Source organism: Portunus trituberculatus, chromosome 15 (genome assembly GCF_017591435.1).
Source record: "Portunus trituberculatus isolate SZX2019 chromosome 15, ASM1759143v1, whole genome shotgun sequence".
In the NCBI taxonomy this organism is placed as follows: domain Eukaryota; kingdom Metazoa; phylum Arthropoda; class Malacostraca; order Decapoda; family Portunidae; genus Portunus; species Portunus trituberculatus.
In genome coordinates this window covers 2,689,123-2,713,241 of record NC_059269.1, presented here as the reverse complement: position 1 = coordinate 2,713,241, position 24,119 = coordinate 2,689,123, and the positions used below count along the sequence as shown (strand labels likewise).

General features: G+C 50.0%; 1 protein-coding gene and 1 non-coding gene across 3 annotated transcripts in view; both read left to right on the top strand.

The window, feature by feature from the left end:
* The window catches only part of LOC123504144, a 49,717-nt gene that overhangs the window by 9,067 nt on the left and 16,531 nt on the right, over positions 1-24,119 (top strand). For both annotated transcript variants that reach the window (XM_045254474.1, XM_045254473.1), the window contains one exon: positions 4,972-5,109. In XM_045254474.1, coding sequence (XP_045110409.1) covers positions 4,972-5,109 — 138 coding nt within the window. The remainder of the gene's footprint in view (positions 1-4,971; positions 5,110-24,119) is intronic.
* On the top strand, positions 4,482-4,555 carry Trnal-cag. Its single transcript has one exon. It is a non-coding gene; the product is annotated as a tRNA-Leu (tRNA).

The following is a 24,119-nucleotide window of genomic DNA, read 5'->3' as shown; positions in this document are numbered from 1 at the left end:
GAACAGACTTGGCATGATTCCGGGCAGAAATATAAAGTGCATGAGATTCAGGAGATGGAAGGCTCAAGTACCTTTTGTGGGCAACCTCTCTATCATGTATAGCACGAGAACAGGCTGAGTTAAACCAAGGTTTAGAAGGTTTAGGTTGAGAAAAGAATGAGGAATGTACGCCTCCATGCCAGACACTAACAGCCTCGTTATGCGTTCAGCACACAGAGATGGATCTCTGACACGGAAGCAATAATCATTCCAGGGAAAATTGGCATAATACCTCCTCAGGTCCCCCCAACTGGCAGAGGTAAAACGCTAGAGTCACCTCCGCTTTGGGGCATCCTGAGGAGGGATTGGAGAAATAGGACAAGATACAGAGATGAGATTGTGATCAGAGGAGCCCAACTGGGAATAGAGGTGAGGAAAAGATCGAGAATGTTGGGTGTATCTCCAAGACGGTCAGGGATACGAGTAGGGTGTTGCACTATTTGCTCTAAGTCATGGAGGATAACAAAGTTGAAGGCTAGTTCACCAGGATGGTCAGTGAAGGCAGAGTGAAACCCAAAGCTGGTGATGAACATTGAAATCTCTAAGGATGGAGATCTCCGCGAGAAGGTAGAGGGACAGAATGTGCTCCACTTTGGAAGTTAAATAGTCAAAGAATTTACTATAGTCAGAAGAGTTAGGGAGAGATAGACAGCACAGATAAATTTAGTTAGAGAGTGATTGTTGAGTCTAAGCCAGATGATGGAAAACTCGGAAGATTCAAGAGCGTGGGCACGAGAGCAAGTTAAGTCGTTGCGTACATAGACGCAACATCCAGCTTTGGAACGAAGATGAGAATAGAGAAAGTAGGAGGGAACAGAGAAAGGGTTACTCTCAGTTGCCTTAGGCCGCTGTGTTTCGGTGAGGAAAAGATGAGGTTTAGTAGAGGAGAGGTGGTGTTCTACAGATTGAAAATTAGATCTAAGACCGCGAATATTGCAGAAGTTATTGAAGATGAAGTTGAGAGAGGTGTCAAAACATTTTGTATCGCCAATGAGAGAGCAGTCCGACCTGGGGACGTTTCTGGTCCGCTCCCCAGAAGGGGACTCCTAGGCTGGATTTGGAGTCGTCATTTATTTTTTATTTTGAATTTTAAGTGAAGTGTGTGTGTGTGTGTATGTGTGTGTGTGTGTGTGTGTGTGTGTGTGTGTGTGTGTGTGTGTGTGTGTGTGTGTGTGTGTGTGTGTGTGTGTGTGTGTATTAAGTGCATGTAGTTTTGTGTAGGAGAATTGTCTTTCAAGGGTAGGCTGTGACGACCCCCTTGAGTTGTGAGACACAAAGGGAAACATACAGTGAGACCACAATTAGCTTTAATGGAGAGTTCACAGCATCCCATGAACTAGTGCTATTAGAGCTTACATTAATTAGTAAGGTGGACAATACAGAGATAAGAGATGAAAAGTCTTGGCAGCGAAGCAGCTGGAGGAAGAGGAGAGGCATACATTAAGTAAGATCAGAAGAGCAGCTGAGATAGAAATAGCAGTAGAAGATAAAAAGAACATTGCTACGATGAGAAATAAGTTGAAGACAGTCAGTCAGAGGAAAGGAGTTAATAAGACGAAAAGCTTTATCTTCCACTCTGTCTAAAAGAATAGTATGAATGGAACCACCTCATACATTTGAAATATACTCCATATGTGAACAGATAAGCCCTTATGAAGAACTGACACCTTGTGGGTGGTGGGGAGGGGGCAGCGAGAAAAACTGACGGAGACGACTCAAAACGCTTATTTTCATAGAAACTTGTTTTTGCTACAGATGAGATGTAAAGTTTCCAATCTAAATTACAAATTTATGGAAAGAAAGTGACTGATCAGTATAGAAATCAGTGTAGAAGAGGGGAACAGTAGAGTGTCATTGAAGAAGATGGGGTAGCTGTCTGGAAGATTGTCTGAAGTAGATAGATAGAGGAATTGAGTTTTCGAGGTACTAAACAATAGTAGGTTTTTTCTGTTCCAATCCGAAATCTTGGAGAGATCAGAAGAATGCGTTCTATGGCAACTCTATCTGATCAGTTTATTATCTGAAGGGTTGGTCGTCTAGACGTAGAAAAGTACATAATGGCATAATCAACTTAAGAGTGGATAGGACAAGACGTCCGGTTTACATTAACATTTTTCATGAATAATAGGAAGAGAGTAGGTAACAGGATAGAACTCTGAGAAACACCACTGTTGATATATTTATAAGAACATTGAGCGTCTACTACAGCAGCAATAGAACAGTCAGATAGGAAACTTGAGATAAAATTGCAGAAACAAAGATAGAAGCCGTAGGAGGGTTGTTTGAAAATCAAAATTTTGTGCAAGCTTCTGTCAAAAACTTTTCACATGTCTAAGACAGAGTTTTCACCAAAATCTTTAAAAAAAGACGGCAAAGACCCAGTTAGGAAAGCCAAAAGATCGCCATTAGAGCAGCCTTGACGGAAACAATACTGGAGATCGGATTGTCAAGTCATAGTTCTTTGAAAATCTTTCTATTGGGGGTAAACTAAAAATAAAAAAATAAAAAAAATTGATAAGCAAGAAATTAAAAGAAATAGGACGGTAGTCTAAGGAATTAGAATAGTTTCCATTTAGAGGAACAGACTGAATGTAGGCAAACTTTTGGCTAGAATGAAAGTAAAACTTGTTACACACAAACACACACACACACACACACACACACACACACACACACACACACACACACACACACACACACACACACACACACACACACACACACACACACACACACACACACAGAGAGAGAGGGATCTGATACAAGTTTATAAATTGATTAACAGAATGGATGAAGTGGATAATGAGAAACTGATCCTGAGAGAAGAATATGACTTTAGAAGCACAAGATCGCATAGTAAGAAACTAAGGAAGGGACGATGTCTGAGAGATATTAAAAAATTTAGTTTCCCGCAAAGATGTGTTGAGACTTGGAACAGTTTGAGTGAGGAAATGGTATCAGCAAAGAGTGTACATAGTTTTAAAGAAAAATTGGATAAGTGTAGATATGGAGACGGGACCACACGAGCATAAAGCCCAGGCCCTGTAAAACTACAACTAGGTAAATACAACTAGGTAAATACACACACACACCAGTAGCTTAGTGGATAGAGCGCTGGCTTCACAAGCCAGAGGACCGGGGTTCGATTCCCCGGCCGGGTGGAGATATTTGGGTGTGTCTTCTTTCACGTGTAGCCCCTGTTCACCTAGCAGTGAGTAGGTACGGAATGTAAATCGAGGAGTTGTGACCTTGTTGTCCCGGTGCGTGCGTGTGTGTGCCTGGTCTCAGGCCTATCCAAAGATCGGAAATAATGAGCTCTGAGCTCGCTCCGTAGGGTAACGTCTGACTGTCTCGTCAGAGACTGCAGCAGATCAAACAGTGAAACACATGGGGCCGCCGTGGTACAGTGGATCCATGCGTGCTTTGGAGTTCGCGGGGTCTCCAAGGGCACGGGTTCGAATCCTGTCCACGGTCCGAGTGTAGGTTGGGCTTCCTCACTCAAGGCAACGGTTTCCTAGCGGGTGGACTTTGAGATAGGAGGTACCCCAAAAAGTATCCCCTTTAGCCCATAAATTCCCGTGAAAAGCCCACGTGGTATAAATAAAAAAAAAAAATGAAAAATAAAAGAAGAGACAGTGGAACCATGCGTGCTTTGGGGCCCGAGGGATCTCCAAGCACACGGGTTCGAATCCTGTCCACGGTCCGAGTGTAGGTTAGGCTTCCTCACTCGGGGCAACGGTTTCCTAGCGGGTGGGCTTTGAGATAGGAGGTACCCCGAAAAAGTATCCCCTTTAGCCCATAAACTCCCGTGAAAAGCCCACATGGTATAAATAAAAAAAAATAAAAATAAAAAAAAACACCAGGGATATGAACGTCCGTCACGGTCGGCGACCACTTTATAAATTACTTCTTTTACTACTAAGAGATCCCCATACATATATTTTAGTAAATTTCAACTACCAGAGACGTACCGCGTAGTGTAGCGGTTAGCACGCTTGACTCACAATCGAGAGGGCCGGGTTCAAGTCCCGGGAATCGGTGAGGCAAATGGCCAACCCTCTTAATGTGTGGCCCCTGTTCACTTAGCAGTAAATAGGTACTGGATGTAACTCGAGAGGTTGTAGCCTCGCTTTCCCGGTGTGTGGAGTGTGTGTTGTGGTCTCATTCCTACCAGATCAGTCTACGAGCTTTGAACTCGCTCCGTAATGGGGAAAACTGGCTGGGTGACCAGCAGACGACCGTGGTGAATGACAGATGCACTCGCGTGTGCACACACATGCACACTGGTTGAATATCACGGTAGCTTGAGGAGATGCGGAGCAGCTGCAATCATACTTGGTGAAGCCTGATAGATAATGATAAGTGGGGACATTTTTACACGTTCGCACACACACATACACAACACACACACACACACACACACACACACACACACACACACACACCGCGTAGTGCAGTGGTTAGCACGCTCGACTCAGAATCGAGAGGGCCGGGTTCGAGTCCCGGGAAGCGGCGAGGCAAATGGGCAAGCCTCTTAATGTGTGGCCCCAGTTCTCCTAGCAGTAAATAGGTACGGGATGTAAATCGAGGGGTTGTGGCCTCGTTTTCCCGGTGTGTGGAGTGTGTTGTGGTCTCAGTCCTACCCGAAGATCGGTCTATGAGCTCTGAGCTCGCTCCGTAATGGGAAGACTGGCTGGGTGATCTGCAGACGACCGAGGTGAATTACACACACACACATACAGATTGATAGTTTATTGACAACAGTGTACAGGAATATCAATCTTAACAAAACCACGCAAGTACACACACACACACACACACACACACACACACACACACACACACCATCATTAATTTATAAGCAAACTGCATTCCTTATTATGAATTAATCAAATACATCATTATTAATGCAATATAATTTGTCATAATCAGGTATGGAGGAACAACGACTGTGACCGTAACCTGGCTCAATGCAACCGCCTGGGACGTTCGGATTGTGTCACCATCAGCAACTATTGTACTCTCACCGATCCACCATGCGAGGGCACCCTGGATATGCGTCTGTGTGTGGTGAGTGTTCCAACATTTTTTTTTCTTATTATTAGGTTGTTTCTGTGTGTGGTGAGTGTTCCAGCATTTTTTTTTTCTTATTAGGCTGTTTCTGTGTCTGGAGAGTGTTCCATCATATTTTTTCTTATTAGGTTGTTTCTGTGTATGCTGAGTGTTCCAAGATTTTTTTTTCTTATTAGGCTGTTTCTGTGTGTGGCGAGTGTTCCAACATTTTTTTTCTTATAAGGCTGTTTCTGTGTGTGGTGAGTGTTCCAACATTTTTTTTCTATATTAGGCTGTTTCTGTGTATGCTGAGTGTTCCAACATTTTTTTTCTTATATGGTTGTTTCTGTGTGCGGTGAGTGTTCCAACATTACTTTTTTTTTTTTTTTTTTGCTCTTATCAGGCCGTTTCCACTTATTTTTTCCCTTTTATGTAAAAAGAGCATTGGGTAGGAGTGACAAAATTACGTAAAAATATAAAATAACATTCAGAGTGCAAGTCACTAAAGAGGTAAAAAAAAAAAAAGGATAATTAAAAAATTGAGGATAAGTGTCATGAAATCTCTTTCAACAAAAAGTTCACGTTATATGAAGGAGGAAATAAAGGAGTAGGCAGAGAGTTTTAAAATTTACGAGGCAAAGGAAACAATGATTGAAAATTCTGGTTAACACCTTGTATTATAGAAGACAGATTAGGAGTCTTTTTTTGTAAATCCAATTATTCAAATTTTCTTACATTATCAATATGCTGCTGCTAGTCGATTATGTTTATGAATATTATTTTCTTATTTCATTTTTATGATGTACATAATAAAAAAAAACATTATTTCTTGTTTCTCGTTGGTAATATTTCACAGAAGGTTAAATACCAAAAATGTGCTTATCGCCTAATGATCCTAATGATACATGACACTGTATGTCTACCAGTATAGGTTAGACTCTACGAATCTATCTGTTTATCCATATCTCTCTCTCTCTCTCTTTCTCTCTTTCTCTCTCTCTCTCTCTCTCTCTCTCTCTCTCTCTCTCTCTCTCTCTCTCTCTCTCTCTCTCTCTCTCTCTCTCTCTCTCTCTCTCTCTCTCTCTCTCTCTCTCTCTCTCTCTCATCTATATATATATATATATATATATATATATATATATATATATATATATATATATATATATATATATATGTAGAGAGAGAGAGAGAGAGAGAGAGAGAGAGAGAGATATTAATCATACTTTACCTATTCTAACGCCCAGGTGGTTAGTGTCCGGTATATTAATCAAGCCTTACCATTTCCTAACCTAACCTAACACAAGTCCCAATGTTAAATCTTAATAAATATGTTAAAAATAATTGACAAAAAGAGCAGTGTAGATAAGCCGACATACTATCATCTTTATTTTATACTTCTCTTCCCACCCACTTTCTCTTTTAGCTAGCTTCTTCTTTTCACCACCCCCTTAAAACACACACACACACACACACACACACACACACACACACACACACACACAGGGCTAGGGATACTAATCAAACCTTACCTAACCTAACCTAACCCTTGGACAACACAGGGGGGAAGGTATACTAATCAAACCTTACCACTCAAATCTTACTTAAACTAGCCCTGGACCCCCAACAGATACCTAACTTAACTTAGCCGGAGGGCTTTGCTCCGTTGGACCCCCGGATATATTAATCTCTATTAGCGATTCTTCTGGGGTTTTTTTCTTCACATTGTATTATGTGAAAAAAAGAATATTTATCAACTTTAATAATTTACCTCACCTGGTTGCCATCAGGTAGATTTCAGTTCTGTTTCACCACCTACGTGAAACACCTCTCGAGTTCTAACGATTTATTTCAATTCCTAATTTATATATCACCATGAGCTAAGTTTTTTTTTTTTTTTTCTTTTATTACGTAGGGAAGAAGTTAGAAAAAAGCCCACTTGAGCGCTGGCTCTCCAAAGAGTACAAAATATGCCAATACCGTCAGCCAGAATTAGGGGAGCAAATGCCTCGATACTTCCCTCTTAAAAGAAGACAAGTTGTAGGAATTTGGAAATATAGATGCAGGGAGGGAGTTCCAGAGTTTACCAGTGAAAGGGATGAATGATTCAGCGTACTGGTTAACTCTTGCATTAGAGAGTTGGACAGAATAGGGAAGAGAGGAAGAAGAAAGCCTTGAGCAGCGTGGCCGCAGGAGGAGGGGAGGCATGCAGTTAGCAAGATCAGTAGAACAGTTACCATGAAAATAGCGATAATATATAGAAAGGGATGCAACATGTCGATAGATTCAAAAACTTTAGACAAGCAAGAGATTAAAGCTATAGGACGGTAGTTTGAGGGGTTAGAACGGTCACCCTTTTTAGGAACAGGCTGAATGTAGGCGAACTTCCAGCAGGAAGGAAAGGTAGAAGTCGATAGACAAAGTTGGAAGAGTTTGGCCAGGCAAGGTGCTAGCACAGAAGCACAGTTTTTGAGAACAATAGGAGGGACCCCATCAGGTCCATAAGCCTTCCGAGGGTTTAGGCCAGCAAGGGCATCATTACGAAGAATTTTGATTGTAGACATGAAATAGTCAGAGGGAGGAGGAGAGGGAGGGACAAGCCCAGAATCGTCCAAGGTGGAGTTGTGAGCAAAAGTTTGAGAAAAGAGTTCAGCTTTAGAGACAGAAGAGATGGCAGTGGTGCCATCAGGATGAAATAAAGGAGGGAAAGATGAAGAAGTGAAGTTATTTGAGATGTTTTTGGCTAGATGCCAGAAGTCACGAGGAGAGTTTGAGTTTGAAAGATTTTGACATTTCCTATTTATGAAAGAGTGTTTGGCAAGTTGAAGAACAGACTTGGCATGATTCCGGGCAGAGATATAAAGTGCATGAGATTCAGGAGATGGAAGGCTCAAGTACCTTTTGTGGGCAACCTCTCTATCATGTATAGCACGAGAACAGGCTGAGTTAAACCAAGGTTTAGAAGGTTTAGGTTGAGAAAAAGAATGAGGAATGTACGCCTCCATGCCAGATACTAACACCTCTGTTATGCCTTCAGCACAAAGAGATGGGTCTCTGACACGGAAGTAATAATCATTTCAGGGAAAATCAGCATAATACCTCCTCAGGTCCCCCCAACTGGCAGAGGCAAAACGCCAGAGGCACCTTCGCTTTGGGGGATCCTGTGGAGGGATTGGAAAAATAGGACAAGATACAGAAATGAGATTGTGATCGGAGGAGCCCAACGGAGATGAAAGGGTGACAGCATAAGCAGAAGGGTTAGAGGTGAGGAAGAGATCAAGAATGTTGGGCGTGTCTCCAAGACGGTCAGGAATACGAGTAGGGTGTTGCACCAGTTGCTCTAGGTCATGGAGGATAGCAAAGTTGAAGGCTAGTTCACCAGGGTGGTCAGTGAAGGAGAGGAAAGCCAAAGCTGGTGGTGAACATTGAAATCTCCAAGAATGGAAATCTCAGCGAAAGGGTAGAGGGACAGAATGTGCTCCACTTTAGAAGTTAAGTAGTCGAAGAAATTACTATAGTCAGAAGAGTTGGGGAGAGATAAACAGCACAGATGAATTTAGTTTGAGAGTGACTGTTAAGTCGTAGCCAGATGGTGGAAAATTCGGAAGACTCAAGAGCGTGGGCACGAGAGCAAGTTAAGTCATTGCGTACATAGACGCAACATCCAGCTTTGGAATGAAAATGAGAATAGAGAAAGTAGGAGGGAACAGAGAAGGGGCTACTGTCAGTTGCCTCATACAGCTGTGTTTCGGTGAGGAAAAGAAGATGAGGTTTAGTAGAGGAGAGGTGGTGTTCCATAGATTGAAAATTAGATCTAAGACCGCGAATGTTGCAGAAGTTAATGTAGAAAAAGTTGAGGGAGGTGTCAAGGCATTTGTGGTCTTCAACAGGAGAGGTGTCCGACCTGGGGACATTTTTGGTCCCCTCTCCAGAGGGGGACTCCGAGGCGTTTATTTTGTGTCCGATTTTTCTTTCAAATTTTGATTTGGAGTGAAGGGTGTATGTGTGGTAAGTGCATGTAGCTTTGTGTGAAGAAGGAGAGCTGTCTTTAGAGGGTAGGCTGTGACTATCCCCTTGAGTTGTGAGACACAAAGGGAAACATTCAACGAGATCACAACTAGCTTTAATGGAAGGTTCACAGCACCTCCTGAACTAGTGCTATTAGATCTCACTGGGAGTAAGTTATTGTTTCGGTAGGTGTCTACTACCTCCTCCTACACGTTCATTGACTACAGTATGGCGGTGTAAGTGATATTACTGGAGACTCTAGAGGGGATTTACAAGGGAGACGTGTAGCTACACTGTATACTTCATCAATAATACTTGTATATACTCCTTTGCAAGGAAAATAACAATAAAGGAAAGTATTTAGAATTGTCCAAAGACCTTAAAACAGTTCAAAATACTAAAAAGCTGAGATGGTACTCTTATTTACCGTAATAAAGGCGGATTCACACGTCTCAATATGCGACTAATATTGTAAGTCGGTAGCCTAGCGACTGGAGAAACCAGTTGCAAAGCACAACTGACATGTTAGTCTTGTTCAATCGATTTGCGACTTTGTTTACATTGTGACGTCACAGAAAATGTGGTGTCCAAATATAGAGAAGAAAAAGAGCACATCTTGAGCCCTAAAAATGAATTATACAACAAAAAAAAGCTGACGCAAATCGACGTTCGATGAGATAGCTGCCACTCTCCAAGAACTGTTTCCCTCTATGCAGGGTGTTGTTGGAAGTGAGGACTGAATAACTGTGAAGATTTAATTTGATCGTCACCGGAGGAAGACATGTTATTGGGTAGTTGTTTGTTTACATTCACTTTCTGCCAACCAGCCAGTACTTCTCAGTCGCTATGTGTGAACGTGTTACAACTAGAAGGGGTCTGTCGATACTTCTAGCGACTTCTAGCAATTTAAATCGCATATTGATACGTGTGAACCCACCTTCATTTTCAAATCAGGCGTCCATGCCTTACTGAGCAGGTCATAGCAAAGTGACCCAAGTATTTGCCATTTTTCCTCTATTTCCACGCACTTCAGTGTTTTTTTTATCGATATATGCACATGCATAACAAGTTCATGAAAGGCCTACCCTATCTAAGAGTAGTAACCACTCCTGAGGGTGAGAATGGCAAGTGACGATGTGAGAGTTCATCGAAGGTCCATTGTTGACATGTAGGCTGGCGCGGGATGTGGGGCTGCTATGCCGAGTCGCGAAATGTAAACAAGGGCTCGTGTGTAGTTCAAGTTTAGAGCGGTATATGATACCAGTCTCCGAATACTTGATGTGTGTCGCCCAAGGAGGTTAGATTATAAGGCGGCGGCGTGACAAAAGTGTAGCCGACGCGCAGTTGGTCCGCTGTTGCCCCTACCCTCCTTACATAGAAAACATTACCAAACGTCTATTGAAAATATATAGGAACGCCCGAGTTACGCTCCTTACTTTCCATCTTATGTCCATGTTTCGAAGCTGCCTACCATATATGTGGCCTTAAAAGACTCTTAATAGTTGTGGCATTCCGTGCCACGAAGATTTAGACAGTAAATCATACATGCACCTGAAATAATACAGTGATTTTAGTTTCGCTGGACTTGAGTGAGAGGTGGAAGCAGACTTTGAGACAAGCGTATGACTGAACTAGATCATGTACATATGTGAATGTACATGTGCATGTATAGATGTAGACATGTACATATACATGTGCATTTAAATCTCTCTCTCTCTCTCTCTCTCTCTCTCTCTCATACACACACACACACACACACACACACACACTAAGATATACACATTAATTAATAATTCTCTCTCTCTCTCTCTCTCTCTCTCTCTCTCTCTCTCTCTCTCTCTCTCTCTCTCGGTTTCGCTAGACACCTACCGAAACAATGTGTTTCTATTCACCTGAATAATGAGGTGCCCCACGTCCTTGCCTGAGCCACTGTGCGTTTTGAAGTGAATATCATGTTGAAAGCCAGAGACAAAATAATTATGAGGGAAAGCAAGGCGGCTTTTTTATGGTCATTTTTTTTTTCCAGCGTGTGATTGACTATGATAAACAAAACTTATTCATTTGTTCTATTTATATTTTTTGATGTTGCTAGGGGAATGGCAGAGGAGTACTAGAGAAATAAGGCTAGTAATTATCATTAGGTAAATATGGTAATTCTTTATTTGTTCGTGTTTGTCTTATTTTATATACAGTCACACATTACATTTTTTATTTCTTATATTGTATAGGAGGGGTGGTGAGTGAGACACAGGACGTGCTTCCTGTCTTTAATGATGCTTGGCGCCAACTGGCTCTTACAGGGTGATGGGATGGGTCACCGTCACGGGTGATGCCTTGCTGCCTATAGAGCCCAACATATCCTACATCCCCCTCCCAAGATATTGATATGCTACACTCGTGTGGTATATCAATAAAAACAAAAAAAGAAATGTAGGGATTCACACACGATATACACATTAGAAAAGAAGAAGAAGAAAAAAAAAGCCATATATCCTGCGCCCACATATTCATCAAACTGAAAGAGAAATGTTGATAGTCACATGTTATTAACCAAACAGAACAAAAAATGTTGAGATTTTCTGACATTTGATACCCAAGTACTAAGAAAGATAAAGAAAAGGTCATAATTATATCCCGCATCTCCTCACACACACACACACACACACACACACACTCTAGCCCTGATCGCTGGTTACGTAACCCCCTAGCCATGCAGGCTGCCTTGCGGTTCTCCTAGGGCGGCTGCCAGCCCCTGTGCACAACGACGGTGGACTCTGAGGGGCCGGGGCTGCTGCCTTCGGTACTCGTGGCGGTGTGGATGGTCCCAGCAATGCAGTGCCCGTGACTGCACGCAGGTGCCTGCGATTACGTAGGGTGATGCGGCCACTGCCATCCAACTTAACCTAATATTGGCGGAATGGATGAACCTCGGTGATCACGCCTCGCCTGTCCCAAAGATTGTTGGATTGGTTCTTTATCCGTATCGGGGTGCCGATCGCGAGTGTGGGCAGCGTCCTGGGTGTTCCTTGCGCGCTCGTCCATGTCTCGTGTTGCTTCGCCGCCTCGCGTTCCCTTGCACGTAACGCTTGCTGCCACTGCACGTCCACCATGTAATGTTGACGGTGAACCGGTATGCCATCCCGCAGCTGCCTGCTCATGGCCAGCTGCGCTGGTGACTTGTCCTCCCCACGCAGCGGTGTGTTGTGGTATTGCAGTAGGGCTACAGCCGCCTTATCCACGTCCAGACTGCCCCCGGGTCCTGTGTTGTCCCGGATCAGTCTCTTGGCAGACTTCACAGCAGTTTCTGCTCTGCTGTTTGACTGTGGGAAATGTGCGGATGCGACCCGTCTCTCCACACCCCACCTTCTGAAGAATGAACACACATCCTCACTAGTGAGGTTCGTTCCTCCGTCAGTGGAGATTGACTCAGGTGCCCCCCATCTTTGAAAATACTGCCGAAACACTGCTGCCAGCTTGTTTGATGTTGTTCCACTGGGGAAGTGTGCTATTTCCAACCACCCAGTCAGCCTATCCGCGTACGCTTGTGCTTCGAGATGTAGCAGATCTGCCACGGCGTGCTGGAATGGATACTCAGGCATGGGCATCAAGGCAAGGGGTTCAGCAGCCTGCGACGGCGAGTGAGTGTTACAGGCGGCACAAGCGTCCCTGTGCTGCTGCAGGTCGCCTTCCATGCCAGGCCAATACACCGCCTGCCTCGCCCTTCTTAGCATTCCATCTAGATCTTGGTGCCCAGAGTGGAGATTAGCTGCTATGCGACGTCGGAGGGCTTCTGGGATTACCAAGCGAACTGAGCCTTGGTCGTATGTATACGTCACTAGTCCTTGCGACACTGCCAACCTGTCCCTGACTCCATAGTATTGAAGAAGGCAGGTCAGCTTCTGTGCACGGTGCGGGTGCCAATTGCCTGCGGTCACCTTGACAATGAGCAGCTGGTACTCTGGATCATCTGCGGCCGCCTGCACTACCGCTGCGTTGTCGAGCACAATGACGTCACCACAGTCAAGTGCGGCCACTGCTGCTGCTGCCATAGATGCCTCCATGTCACTTGCGTCCTCCTCATCCCTAGTCTTTGGGGGCTCACAGAGTGCAGGGTAGCGTGATAAGAAGTCAGCTCCACGGTTGCGCTTCCCAGGGAGATACTTAATTTTGAATCTGTATGGAAGGGTTTTTTCCTTCAGTGAGAACAGCCTCGGGTTCGCGATGTCCTTCAGCGCTCTGTCCCCCGCAGCTTAACTAGCGGAAGGTGGTCTGTGATGATCAGGAGATTGGGGCACCCAAGTAGGAATAGGCGCGCTTTGTGGAGGCACCAAGCGACTGCGAGTGCCTCCCCCTCTACTGGTGCGTACCCTGCCTTAGCAGGTGTGAGGTGCCGGGTGCCACACAGCGCGAGGCGCCATCCACTCTTGCAGCAGAATGGGCTTTCTCTCATTAGGCAGTGCCAATGTTGCTGCAGTATCACGAACCCAATGCCCACTTTGCTCCAGTCAGTCAGCACTGTCGTGGGCCTGTCCTTGTCATAATACGTTGATCCCTCCTTAGCAAGGCTGCATATCACATTCTTTGCTTGTTGGAACTTCTCTTGCAGGGTACCATCCCAGTACACCTTCTTGCCCTGGGGTTTCCGAAGTAACTCGCGGAATAGCTCCATGACTGGTGCGGTGGCCAGGAAGGGTGCCAGCTGGTTGACGAACCTATGCCAGGAGCGGATGTCGGTCAGCGATGGTTCAGCGGGCATGTTGAAGTTTCTGATTGCAGACAGTCGTTCCTCTGTGGGCTTGTAGACGTCCCTGTAGTGAACCACACTACTACTGCTACTACTACTACTACTACTACTACTACTACTACTACTACTACTACTACTACTACCACCACGCTAATCCGACCCAGGTGTGGAACTACCTAAGCCGGGCCAGGTGCAGTGACCTGACCCCAGCTGGACGGTGTTAAGTCACGGGCCGGATGCTCAGCCGAGGACTCCCCAGTCAGCACCGAAACTCCGGAACATACGCACCGCCCGACTCATCTCCGCTCGCTTGTGTGTACACTAATAAACAGCAGTAATGTACATCTCTAGTTTACCTCTCCATCCGTGTCTTGGCTAGTCAGAGAATGCTACATTTGGTGACCCCGAGAGTGTAGCCTTGACGCGTGATGGAGCAGTGCAGTGCATTCAGTGACATATTGCGTGTGCCTCCCTTCAACTATGATGTCGAGGCCTGGTTCCTGCACCTCGAAGCTGTGCGGGCCGGCGCGGATCTCCCTGACCTACAGCGATACCAGGCGGTTGTCCGGGCACTCCCCTCATAAGTGGTCGCTCGTCTGTACAGTGTCCTCTCCAACCTGCCGAAGGCAGACAGGTATGGCGCCCTTAAGTCGGCCGTCATGGGGGCTTTGGGCGGTCCCGCGAAGCCTGTTTTGCCGCACTTAACTCAGCTCGGTATGACGGCGGCCGACCGTCGGCACTCCTGGCGTGGTCGGAGGAGATGGTGCGCCACAAACTCTCCTCTCTCCTGCCGCAGCTGGCGGCTGCCCCACAGGCCCTCTCCTTGGAGGAATTCTCGGCCCTCGTGGACAGAATGCACGAGGCCCACGTGGTGTCTCCCCCCCAGCAGACCCCTGCTCCGGCCTGCCTGTGTGCCGTCAGACTGTGCTGCTGCCCCGACGGACCAGCCAACCGCACCAGCGGAATCTCTCTCTCTCTCCACGTCCTCCAGCAATAGGCGGCGGTGACCGCGGGGGCTCGCCGTAACCCATCCCTGGCTGCAGTGCCCAGCTCCACTGAGACCCGCCTTGCTTCGGTGGAGGCCTCTCTGCGTCGCCTGGAAGCTCTACTCGTCCGCTCTCCTACCCAGACGGACGCTGGGGTCTGTTTCTATCACAGGTGTTTCAGGGAGGAGGCACACAGCTGCCGACCGCTATGTGCTTGGCCCCGCCAGGGAAATGGGGCGGGCGGGGGCCGCTAACACCATTGCCCGCCCCGCCTCTCTTCCTCGTCTTTGCCCCGACCCGTTGCCCCGCCGTCCTATCTCGGCCTTGTCTCCGCCAGCTGTACAGTCTGCCCCGGGCCCCACGGAACCTGCACCGCCTCCGCCGCTGGCCCCGCAGTGTTCCATGGACGGCCATGACGCGCCCGTGTCCCCTGGACGGCCTACTGTCGCCCACACGTCGTCCCCGCCGGCGAAGCAGCGGTCCCGGGATGGCCGGGCCCCGTCTCCTCCACCATCACGTCTGCAGCCTACTGGTGGCCGGGCTTCCGCGCCGCCCACCCATCTGCGAGTCTCAGCTGGGCGCGCCCCTTCGCAGCCTTCGGTCGGAGCCAGGCACCCCTACTGGCCGCCCGCTCCTCCGCAGCCCGCGGAGGGCTTTGCCTCGGTCCCGCCGCCGGGGCCCCGTCAGCCCACTCCCAGCTCTTCTGACTCCCCTGCGCCGTCACCTCCGCCGCAGCACCCAGAGTGGTTTCCCGCCAGCCAGCGCCCGCTTCTCTGGGTGAGAGACATTTGCTCGGGGCCCGTTTTCTGGTGGATTCCGGGGCAGAGGTGAGTGTGGTTCCGGCAGCGGACACTGACCGCCGCGCCCAACCCCGTACGGCGTACGACCTCCTGGCCGCCAACCGCACCCCGATCGCGACGTATGGGACCCAGACGCGTCGCGTGGCCCTCCTGCCCGGCAGCCGTTTCCGTGGGCATTTGTGGTGGCGGACGTGGAGCAGGCAATCCTGGGGATGGATTTTCTCGCTGCTCACGACCTCCTGGTGGATCCACGCCGCAGATGCCTCCTACACCAGCCCTCGGCCACTATCATCCACGCGGAGCCCTGCGCGCAGCCGACGCCGTCCTCACCACCCTCCGCCAAGCGACGCAGTTCGAGGCCCTCCTCCAGGAGTTTCCCTCCTTACATCCCCACAGTCCGCCCCGCCTCGGGTCCAACACGGGTACAGCACTCCATCGTGACAACTGGTCCCCGTGCTTCGCTCGGCCCGGCGGCTGCCCCGGAACGTCTTCACGCTGCGCGCAAGGAGTTTGACCTCATGCTGGAGGAAGGCATTGTGCGCCCGTCTGACAGCAACTGGGCGTCGCCACTTCACATGGTGCCCAAGGCCCAGGATGGAGAATGGCGGGCTTGCGGGGATTACAGGGCCCTTAACGCCATGACCCGCCCGACAGATACCCCATCCCCACGTGCTGGACTTCCACACCAAGCTCCATGGCAAGTCTATCTTCTCGAAGATCGACCTCCTGCGGGCGTTCCACCAGATTCCTGTGGCAGAGGACGACGTTCCGAAGACCGCGGTGATTACGCCCTTCGGATTGTTCGAATACCCCTTTATGAACTTCGGTCTTCGCAACGCCGCCCAGACCTTCCAGCGGTTCATGGACAGGGTCCTGAGAGGTTGGACTTCGTCGTCGTTTACATCGATGACATTCTCATCGCGTCCTCCTCGCCTCAGCAGCATGCAGTCCACCTGCGGCAGGTGCTTAGTCGCCTTCAGGACCACGGCCTCAAACTCCACCCTCAGAAGTGCGTGTTGGGCGTCCCGTCCGTGGACTTTCTGGGCCACAAGGTGAGTGCGGAGGGTCTGGAGCCCCTCCCCCAGAAGGTGGCAGCCATTGAGGATTTCCCGCGCCCCACGACCGTCAGGAAACTCAGGGAATTCCTGGGGATGATTAACTACTACCACCGGTTCATCCCCCAGGCCGCCGCTCTTCTGGCTCCCCTCAACGACCTCCTGAAGGGCGTTAAGAAGAACTCACCTAAGCCCCTGGACTGGGGCAAGAGGCAGAGCGCGCTTTTCAAGCCATCAAGCGCCGGCTCGTCTCCCTGACCCACCTCGCCTACCCAGTCCTCACGCCCCAACGGTGCTCTCCACGGACGCGTCGGCGGAAGCTGTGGGCGCGGTGCTACAGCAGGAAGTCGCCGGAGAGCTCAGGCCGGTTGCCTTCTTTAGCAAGCGGTTGGAACCGGCTCAGCGCTCCTACAGCGCCTTTGACAGGGAGCTCTTGGCAGTGTACGAGGCCGTGCGTCACTTTCGCCACTTCCTGGAGGGCCGTGAGTTCCACGTGCTCACAGACCACAAGCCGTTAACTCACGCCATGGCCCAGACGGGCGACAACTTCACCCCGAGTGTGTAGGCAGCTCGCCTTCATCTCTGAGTTCACCACGGACCTCAGGCACATTCGGGGGGAGGAAAACACAGTGGCTGATGCTCTCTCCCGTGGCGACGCTCCCTCCCGCACGGTCGCCGCCCTGTCTCGTCCTCCACCTTTGGACTACGAAGCGGTGGCGGCAGCGCAAGAGGACGACCCGGAGCTACAGGCACTGCTTGAGGGGCCCACATCACTGCAGCTCGTTCAGCAACAGCTCCCCGACTCTCCACGGCAACTCTGGTGCGATGTGTCGTGCGGGCAGGCACGCCCATATGTGCCGCGGCCGTTCCGCCAGCAGATCTTCCGCCACTACCACTCTCTCAACCATCCTGGCATCTTGGGGACGCACCGCATCATCAGCAGGCGGGCGGTCTGGCCAGGAATGAGGAAGGAAGTTAAAGAGTGGGTCCGTACCTGCCTTCCTTGCCAGGCCGCCAAGACTCACCGCCACACCCGCACGCCACTGCAGACCATCCCCACACCCACGGAACGCTTCCACACAGTCCACATAGATCTGGTTGGCCCCCTTCCACCTTGCCGCGGCCACCGGTACCTCCTCACCTGTGTAGACCGGACCACACGCTGGGGTACCGCGATTCCGATGCCTGACAGCACGGCGGAGTGTACGGCCGCCCACTTCCTCTCGGGGTGGGTGTCAAACTTCGGGGCGCCGGTCACCATCATCACCGACCAGGGGGTGCAGTTCGAGTCTCACGCCTGGGGTGAGCTCATGGCCTTCCTCGGCACGTCGCGCCAACGCACCACAGCCTATCACCCCCAGGCCAACGGGATGGTGGAGCGCTTTCACCGGCGTCTCAAGGAGGCGATTCGCGCCCTCCCCCATCCTGGTGGCTGGGTTGACGCCCTCCCGATCATCCTGCTGACCTGGAGGGCCACGGAGAAGGAGGACTTGCATCACACGCCGGCGGAGCTGGTCTACGGGAGGACTTGAGGCTTCCTGGCCAATTCGCGGCACCTGGGCCGCCCGCGGGACACGCTCTGGCCTTCCTTCCGGTGTTGCGGCAGGCTATGGCGAACCTCCGGCCCACTCCTCCTCGTCCACCCCCCTCCCGCCCCACTCACTTCCCGGCGGACCTTCGTGACGCGGCAGCTGTCTTCCTGAGGACTGGCGCTACCACAGGGCCTCTTCAGCCGCCATATGTGGGCCCATACCGTGTGCTGCACAGGGGCGAGAAATACGTCACCCTCGAGATTAAGGGCCGTCCGTACGTCGCTTCGTGGGACCGGGTGAAGGCGGCTCACCTGTCTCCTGCTCCGCCCACGGCGCCGCCCCTGCTCCCACAGCAGCACCTTCCTCCCGTGGCGGAACCCTTGCGCCTTCCTCACCCCAGGAGGTGGCACCGTGCTGCCTGCCGCAGGGCGCCACCGCGGGATCCCTCCTCGTCGGGGCCGGCGTCCTCACCTCGCCCCTGGCAGACCAGGAGCCGCCGGCAAGCCCCAACCACCACCACCCACCCGCCTGTCTCCCAGCCCCATCTCCTCCTCCTGTCACTTCTCCCGGCGTCATCACCCGCTTTGGCAGGTTAAGCCAACCCCTATATTTTTCCAGGCCTCTTAGAGGCTCCTTGCTACTCTCCTTATGCCTCGTTTTTTTTTTTTTTTTCCTTCTTGGGGGGGGAGTGGTACTGTAGTGAACCACACTACTACTACTACTACTACTACTACTACTACTACTACTACTACTACTACTACTACTACTACTACCACCACGCTAATCCGGCCCAGGTGTGGAACTACCTAAGCCGGGCCAGGTGCAGTGACCTGACCCTAGCTAGACGGTGTGAGGTCACGGGCCGGATGCTCAGCCGAGGACTTCCCAGTCAGCATCGAAACTCTGGGACATACGCACCGCCCGACTCATCTCCGCTCGCTTGTGTGTACACTAATAAACAGCAGTAATGTACATCTCTAGTTTACCTCTCCATCCGTGTCTTGGCTAGTCAGAGAATACTACATCCCACCCAACGTGAGAACCAACGAAATCTACCTCTCTCCTCCCAAACCTGAACTTCTCGGGCTTGAGGGTAACTCCTTTTGTGCTGCATGTCTCAAGGAAGTCGTATGCATGCCAGAATGCCTCTTCTACGCTGGGGTCAAACAGCAGCGTGTCGTCAACACACTTAAACTTCCTCGGAATCCCTGTAATGGCCTCGTCGAACCGTCTGGTGTATGCGTCGGGGGCAGCACAGTGGCCCATTGGAGTCCTGGAGTACCTGTATCGGCCCCATGGTGTGATGCTTTCTTCGTGTAGCTGGATCTGTTGGAAGCCCCAGTGTGCATCTGCAATAGTTTTGTAGGTGTGACGTGGGATCCTAGACACCATGTCAAATTGTGTCGGGGTGTGGTGGGTTTCTCTCTTGCAGGCTGCGTTCAGCTTCTGATAATCGATGGTGTGCCTGGGCTACCCTGACTTCTTGGACACCACTACCATCCTCGCGCACCACTCTGTAGCCTCTCTCAGTGGCACTGGTTCCAAGATCCCAATCCTGACGTCATCATCCAGCTGTTTCTTCACCTCTGCTTCCTAGTGTTTAGAGACTGAGGCCGGTGTGTGACATGCATAGGGTTTGGCGTCTGGTAGCAGGTGTATAGTGTGTTGCTCGCCAACCATCACCGGAAGGGGACTCCTGTTTGTATCGAATGCGGATCCTGAGAAGTGACAGAGAAGCCATTCCTCCAACCAGGGCACGTTTTCCTCTAGGGCAGGAAACTGCAGAACAGATGGGCGTGGCGGTGCGACGACAGCTGATTGTGTGTCACTGATGGCGGGAGCAGCTCCAGCCACGACGGTGTGGTGCGGGAAGCGTTCGTGGACCAGTCCCAGCTCTCTGCAAGCCTGGAACGACATATAGCACTATGTTGCTGTATTTACAATAAAAACCTCCTGTGTTGTGGACCTGTCACCATACTGCAGATGGCAGGAGACAGAGCTCAGGGGTTGCAGGCTGATGTTCGCCACGTCTCGCAAACTTCCTCGGTGTGTCAGGGACGCCGTCTTGATATCCAGTGCAGCCAGCAGCTACAGACCAGCCACACACACCTGTGCTCCCGTGTCCGGTACTGCTTGGATTCTAGCCGACTTTCTTCCCCCCTGGGCGTGGCTGACAATCACCCAGATGCGTGGTTGACACACGGCTGCACCTGCGGCAGCGTAACGATGCCAGACGCCTCCAAATCCTCAGTGGCTGCTGCTGCTGCGTTTTTCCCTTTGTTCCTGCACATTCTCTGCACGTGTCCGACCCTACCTTAGCTGTGGCAGGCCAGGGTCTCCCCGGGACACAGTCCTTTCCCTAGCTTGTGTCTCAGGCCACAGTTACCACAGCGCTTCATTTGCTGTGGTGGGCGGCCTGCTTGGGGCTGCCGAGCGGGCTGGTGGCGGGTTCCAGCAGCGAGAAGGGGCTCGTCTGCTTGCTCGTCTGGCAGCGACGTCACCCCTGCTGCCCGAGGCACACTTTCCCGCCCAAAGCTCCTGCTCCCGCCCGGCGTCGTGGCGGGCATCTTTTTTGGCGGCCTTGAAAGCAATGCAGAATTTACGTAACGAATCCACATCACTGAAGGACTCATACTCACGAAACACCTCCTCTTTTAGCACTACATTATGTAAACCACACACTAGCTTACGAAGGAGCATGTATTCCGACAGGCTACACTCGCACTGAAGACACTGGAACTCACAGTCAGCTGCAAGCTGAGTTGACTGCGTAAAGTACTCACAAATGGATTCACTGGGCCCTTGCACTGCCGAGAAGAACTTGCACCAATCTGCCGCCTGGTTGGTCGCTTGCAAGGCATTACGACCTACCGCATCCAGGGCTTCCTGAATGAAGAGGGCCTCCCACTGTTGCATGGAGTACCTGGCGTCCAGAGAGCGTTGCAGGTTGAGTGAGCAGAGGAGACGGATATGTAACACTGTTCCAGCCGGTGTGAATCCATTAAGGGCCAGCCAATACTCCACCGAGCGCCTCCAAGATCGGAAGGATGCAGTGGACGTCCCCACGTCGCATTTCTCAGGGGCTGACGACCGAGGGGCTGAAGAGTGGTGTATGGGCCTCGCAGCTACTTGGCGTTGCAGGGCCGTGATGGCTTTGGTCTGCGCCAGGAGCAGCTGATGTGCCTGTTCCAGGGCCGTGGGTGCCTGGGGGTACCGACGGCTGAACCTTGGGGTATGAGCTGGCAGACGAGGACGACGTCCAGCCATGGCAAATACGTAGATCCGTAGACTAACACTGCACCATATAGGAGGGGCGAGTGAGACACAGGACGTGCTTCCTGTCTATATTGATGTTTGGCGCCAACTGGCTCTTACAGCCTACAGGGTGATGGGTGATGCCTTGCTGCCTATAGAGCCCAACATATCCTACATATTGTTTCTATTCCAATTGATTAAGCATCCATCCTTATAACTTACCTCACATAAGGTTGCATAGCATAGCCTCATATAACCTGCCACAGACTACTGTAGCATAATGTAACTAAACTTAACCTTGTGGGAGGAAGAATAGGCTTTTTTGAAATTTTTGCTGCTTATACTTATTTGAAGTGAATGACTTTTGTGTTAAATAATTTGTGTTCAAGAAAACGAAATAATCTACTATCACTTTGTTGCAAATTACTATGTTGTTATTTGGCAAACTTCTTAAATCTAACCTATTCAAACCGGTAAATATGACAGCGTCTAAAGGAAACTAATTAATTTACAAGAAACGTGCAGACTCTATTGTCATGACCGCCGCCCACACAGCAGGGACACCCACACCCAGCAACCACAGGGCAAGGCCACCCAAGGTCCGTACTTCAGCTTCCAAAGCCGCAACCGTAACTCACTCTTCAGCGGCAGACCAGGACAGCATTCAGGACAGGGGTAACGTTGACGAAGGTCCGTGACTAACGAGGGAAGCGAGGCACACAACTCACACCAGAGGACTCAGGCAGACTCACTCAGACAGGCAAGAATGACAGGAAACACTTGGTACAGCTTCTTACGTTTACTTGGGTATAACACAGTATATGACAGGCAGTATTAAGTATTACACAGGGCGAGCGCGGAGACGGAGGTAACAAGAGTGACGGAGAGAAAAACCAACTCAAGCTTAAGGGAACAGTAGCACCGGAGGACCAGACTGTCCCCACGCAGGACTGGGTAGGCGCCGAGGATTCTATAGTATAAGGATATACGGGTTCAATGAGTGAATTGGAGGAATTGATTAGGGAGCTGAGCTTCTCACAGATGGCGCACGGGTCGCAGGTAGTGAGGGCGTGAGGGATGAGGGGGGGTCCATCAGCGGGGAAGGATGAGCGCCGTTACAAGATTCAAACAGTCAGTCAGTCACGGGAAGGAGCGCAAGGTACATCAGCCATCGCTCGCCTCCGCCTGGGCCACACCACGCTCAGTGCTCACTTGCACCGCCTACGTCTGTCTCGTGACCCCTTCTGCCCTTGGTGTAGGACTACCTCTGAGGCCATGTAACATTTCCTGCTTCAATGCCCACGCTTCTATTCTCAACACACTGCACTACGCATCCCGGCTTTCCACCCTGGCCATCACAACACTCGACCTGCCCACCCATCCTCCTGGCGGCCTCAGGCGTCCACCTCTCCTGGCAACCTGCTGTCCTTCGCCTTACTTGTACCTTCTTGAGGAAGACCTGCTAGCTACCACCCCTGTGATACCCACACAGTACTACCCCAGAGCTCATAAGAATCCATAGATCTTCGTGGCATCTTTTCGATCCTTATGAGCCCTGGGGTAGTCCTGTGTGGGTATCACAGGCGTGGTAGCTGGCCGGTCTTCCTAAAGAAGGCACAAGTAAGGCGAAGGACAGCAGGTTACCAGGAGAGGTGGACGCCTGAGGCCACCAAGAGGGTGGGCAGGTCGAGTGTTGTGATGGCCAGGGTGGAGAGCCAGGAGCGTAGTGCAGTATATTGAGAGTGGAAGCCTGGGCATTGAAGTAGGAAATGTTCCATGGCATCAGGGGTATTCTTACACCAAGAGCAGAAGAGGTCACGAGACAGCCGTAAGAGGTGCAAGTGAAAATTATGGTGTGGCCCAGGCGGAGGTGGGCAGAAAACGATATATATATATATATATATATATATATATATATATATATATATATATATATATATATATATATATATATATATATATATAAACCTGTTTTATTTGCTTTATAAGTTCATAACCACGAGAGAATGCAAGGAAAAATTAGGGGGTGGGAAGGAAGTAAGGGAGAAATCTTAAGTTACTCCTGAAAACGTTTTCTATGAAAGTATTCGCTTCTAACAGATGGCAGCACCGTCGCTGTCCTCCAAACTTTAACCCACACCACAATTTCCTCTCTGTATCTTCCATGGTAGACGTCGAGAGCGGGGACTGGCCACCAGCAAGCAACCAAGCCTAGAGCAGAGCAGGGAGAGAGAGCGCAGGGGACGTTGTTGTTGTTTTATTTTTACCAGCACGATGGCTGGATGGGCTTGTAGGAGCCCTACTAGAGTTGGGTCTTGAAACCCAGGCCTTTGTGTAAGTGTGTGGAGAGTCGAGCCTCGTGACGCACTGTGTGTGACGCAGGGGACGTTGTTATTGTTTTATTTTTTCCAGTACGATGACTGGATGGGCTTGAAGGAGTCCTGCTAGGGTTGGGGTTGAAACCCAGGCTTTGTGTGAATGTAGAAGCGTCAGAGATAGGCAGGACCACAGCTAACCTAAAAAACGAGATGTCATGAGACAAACCACAGCTAGGAGTGCCCTATCTTCGAGACTGCCTACGGCGGAGGTGTGTCTTGAATAAGTGCTGGCAATGGTGTGTTGGAAACCAATCTGGCTGCAGTCGTAGCAGC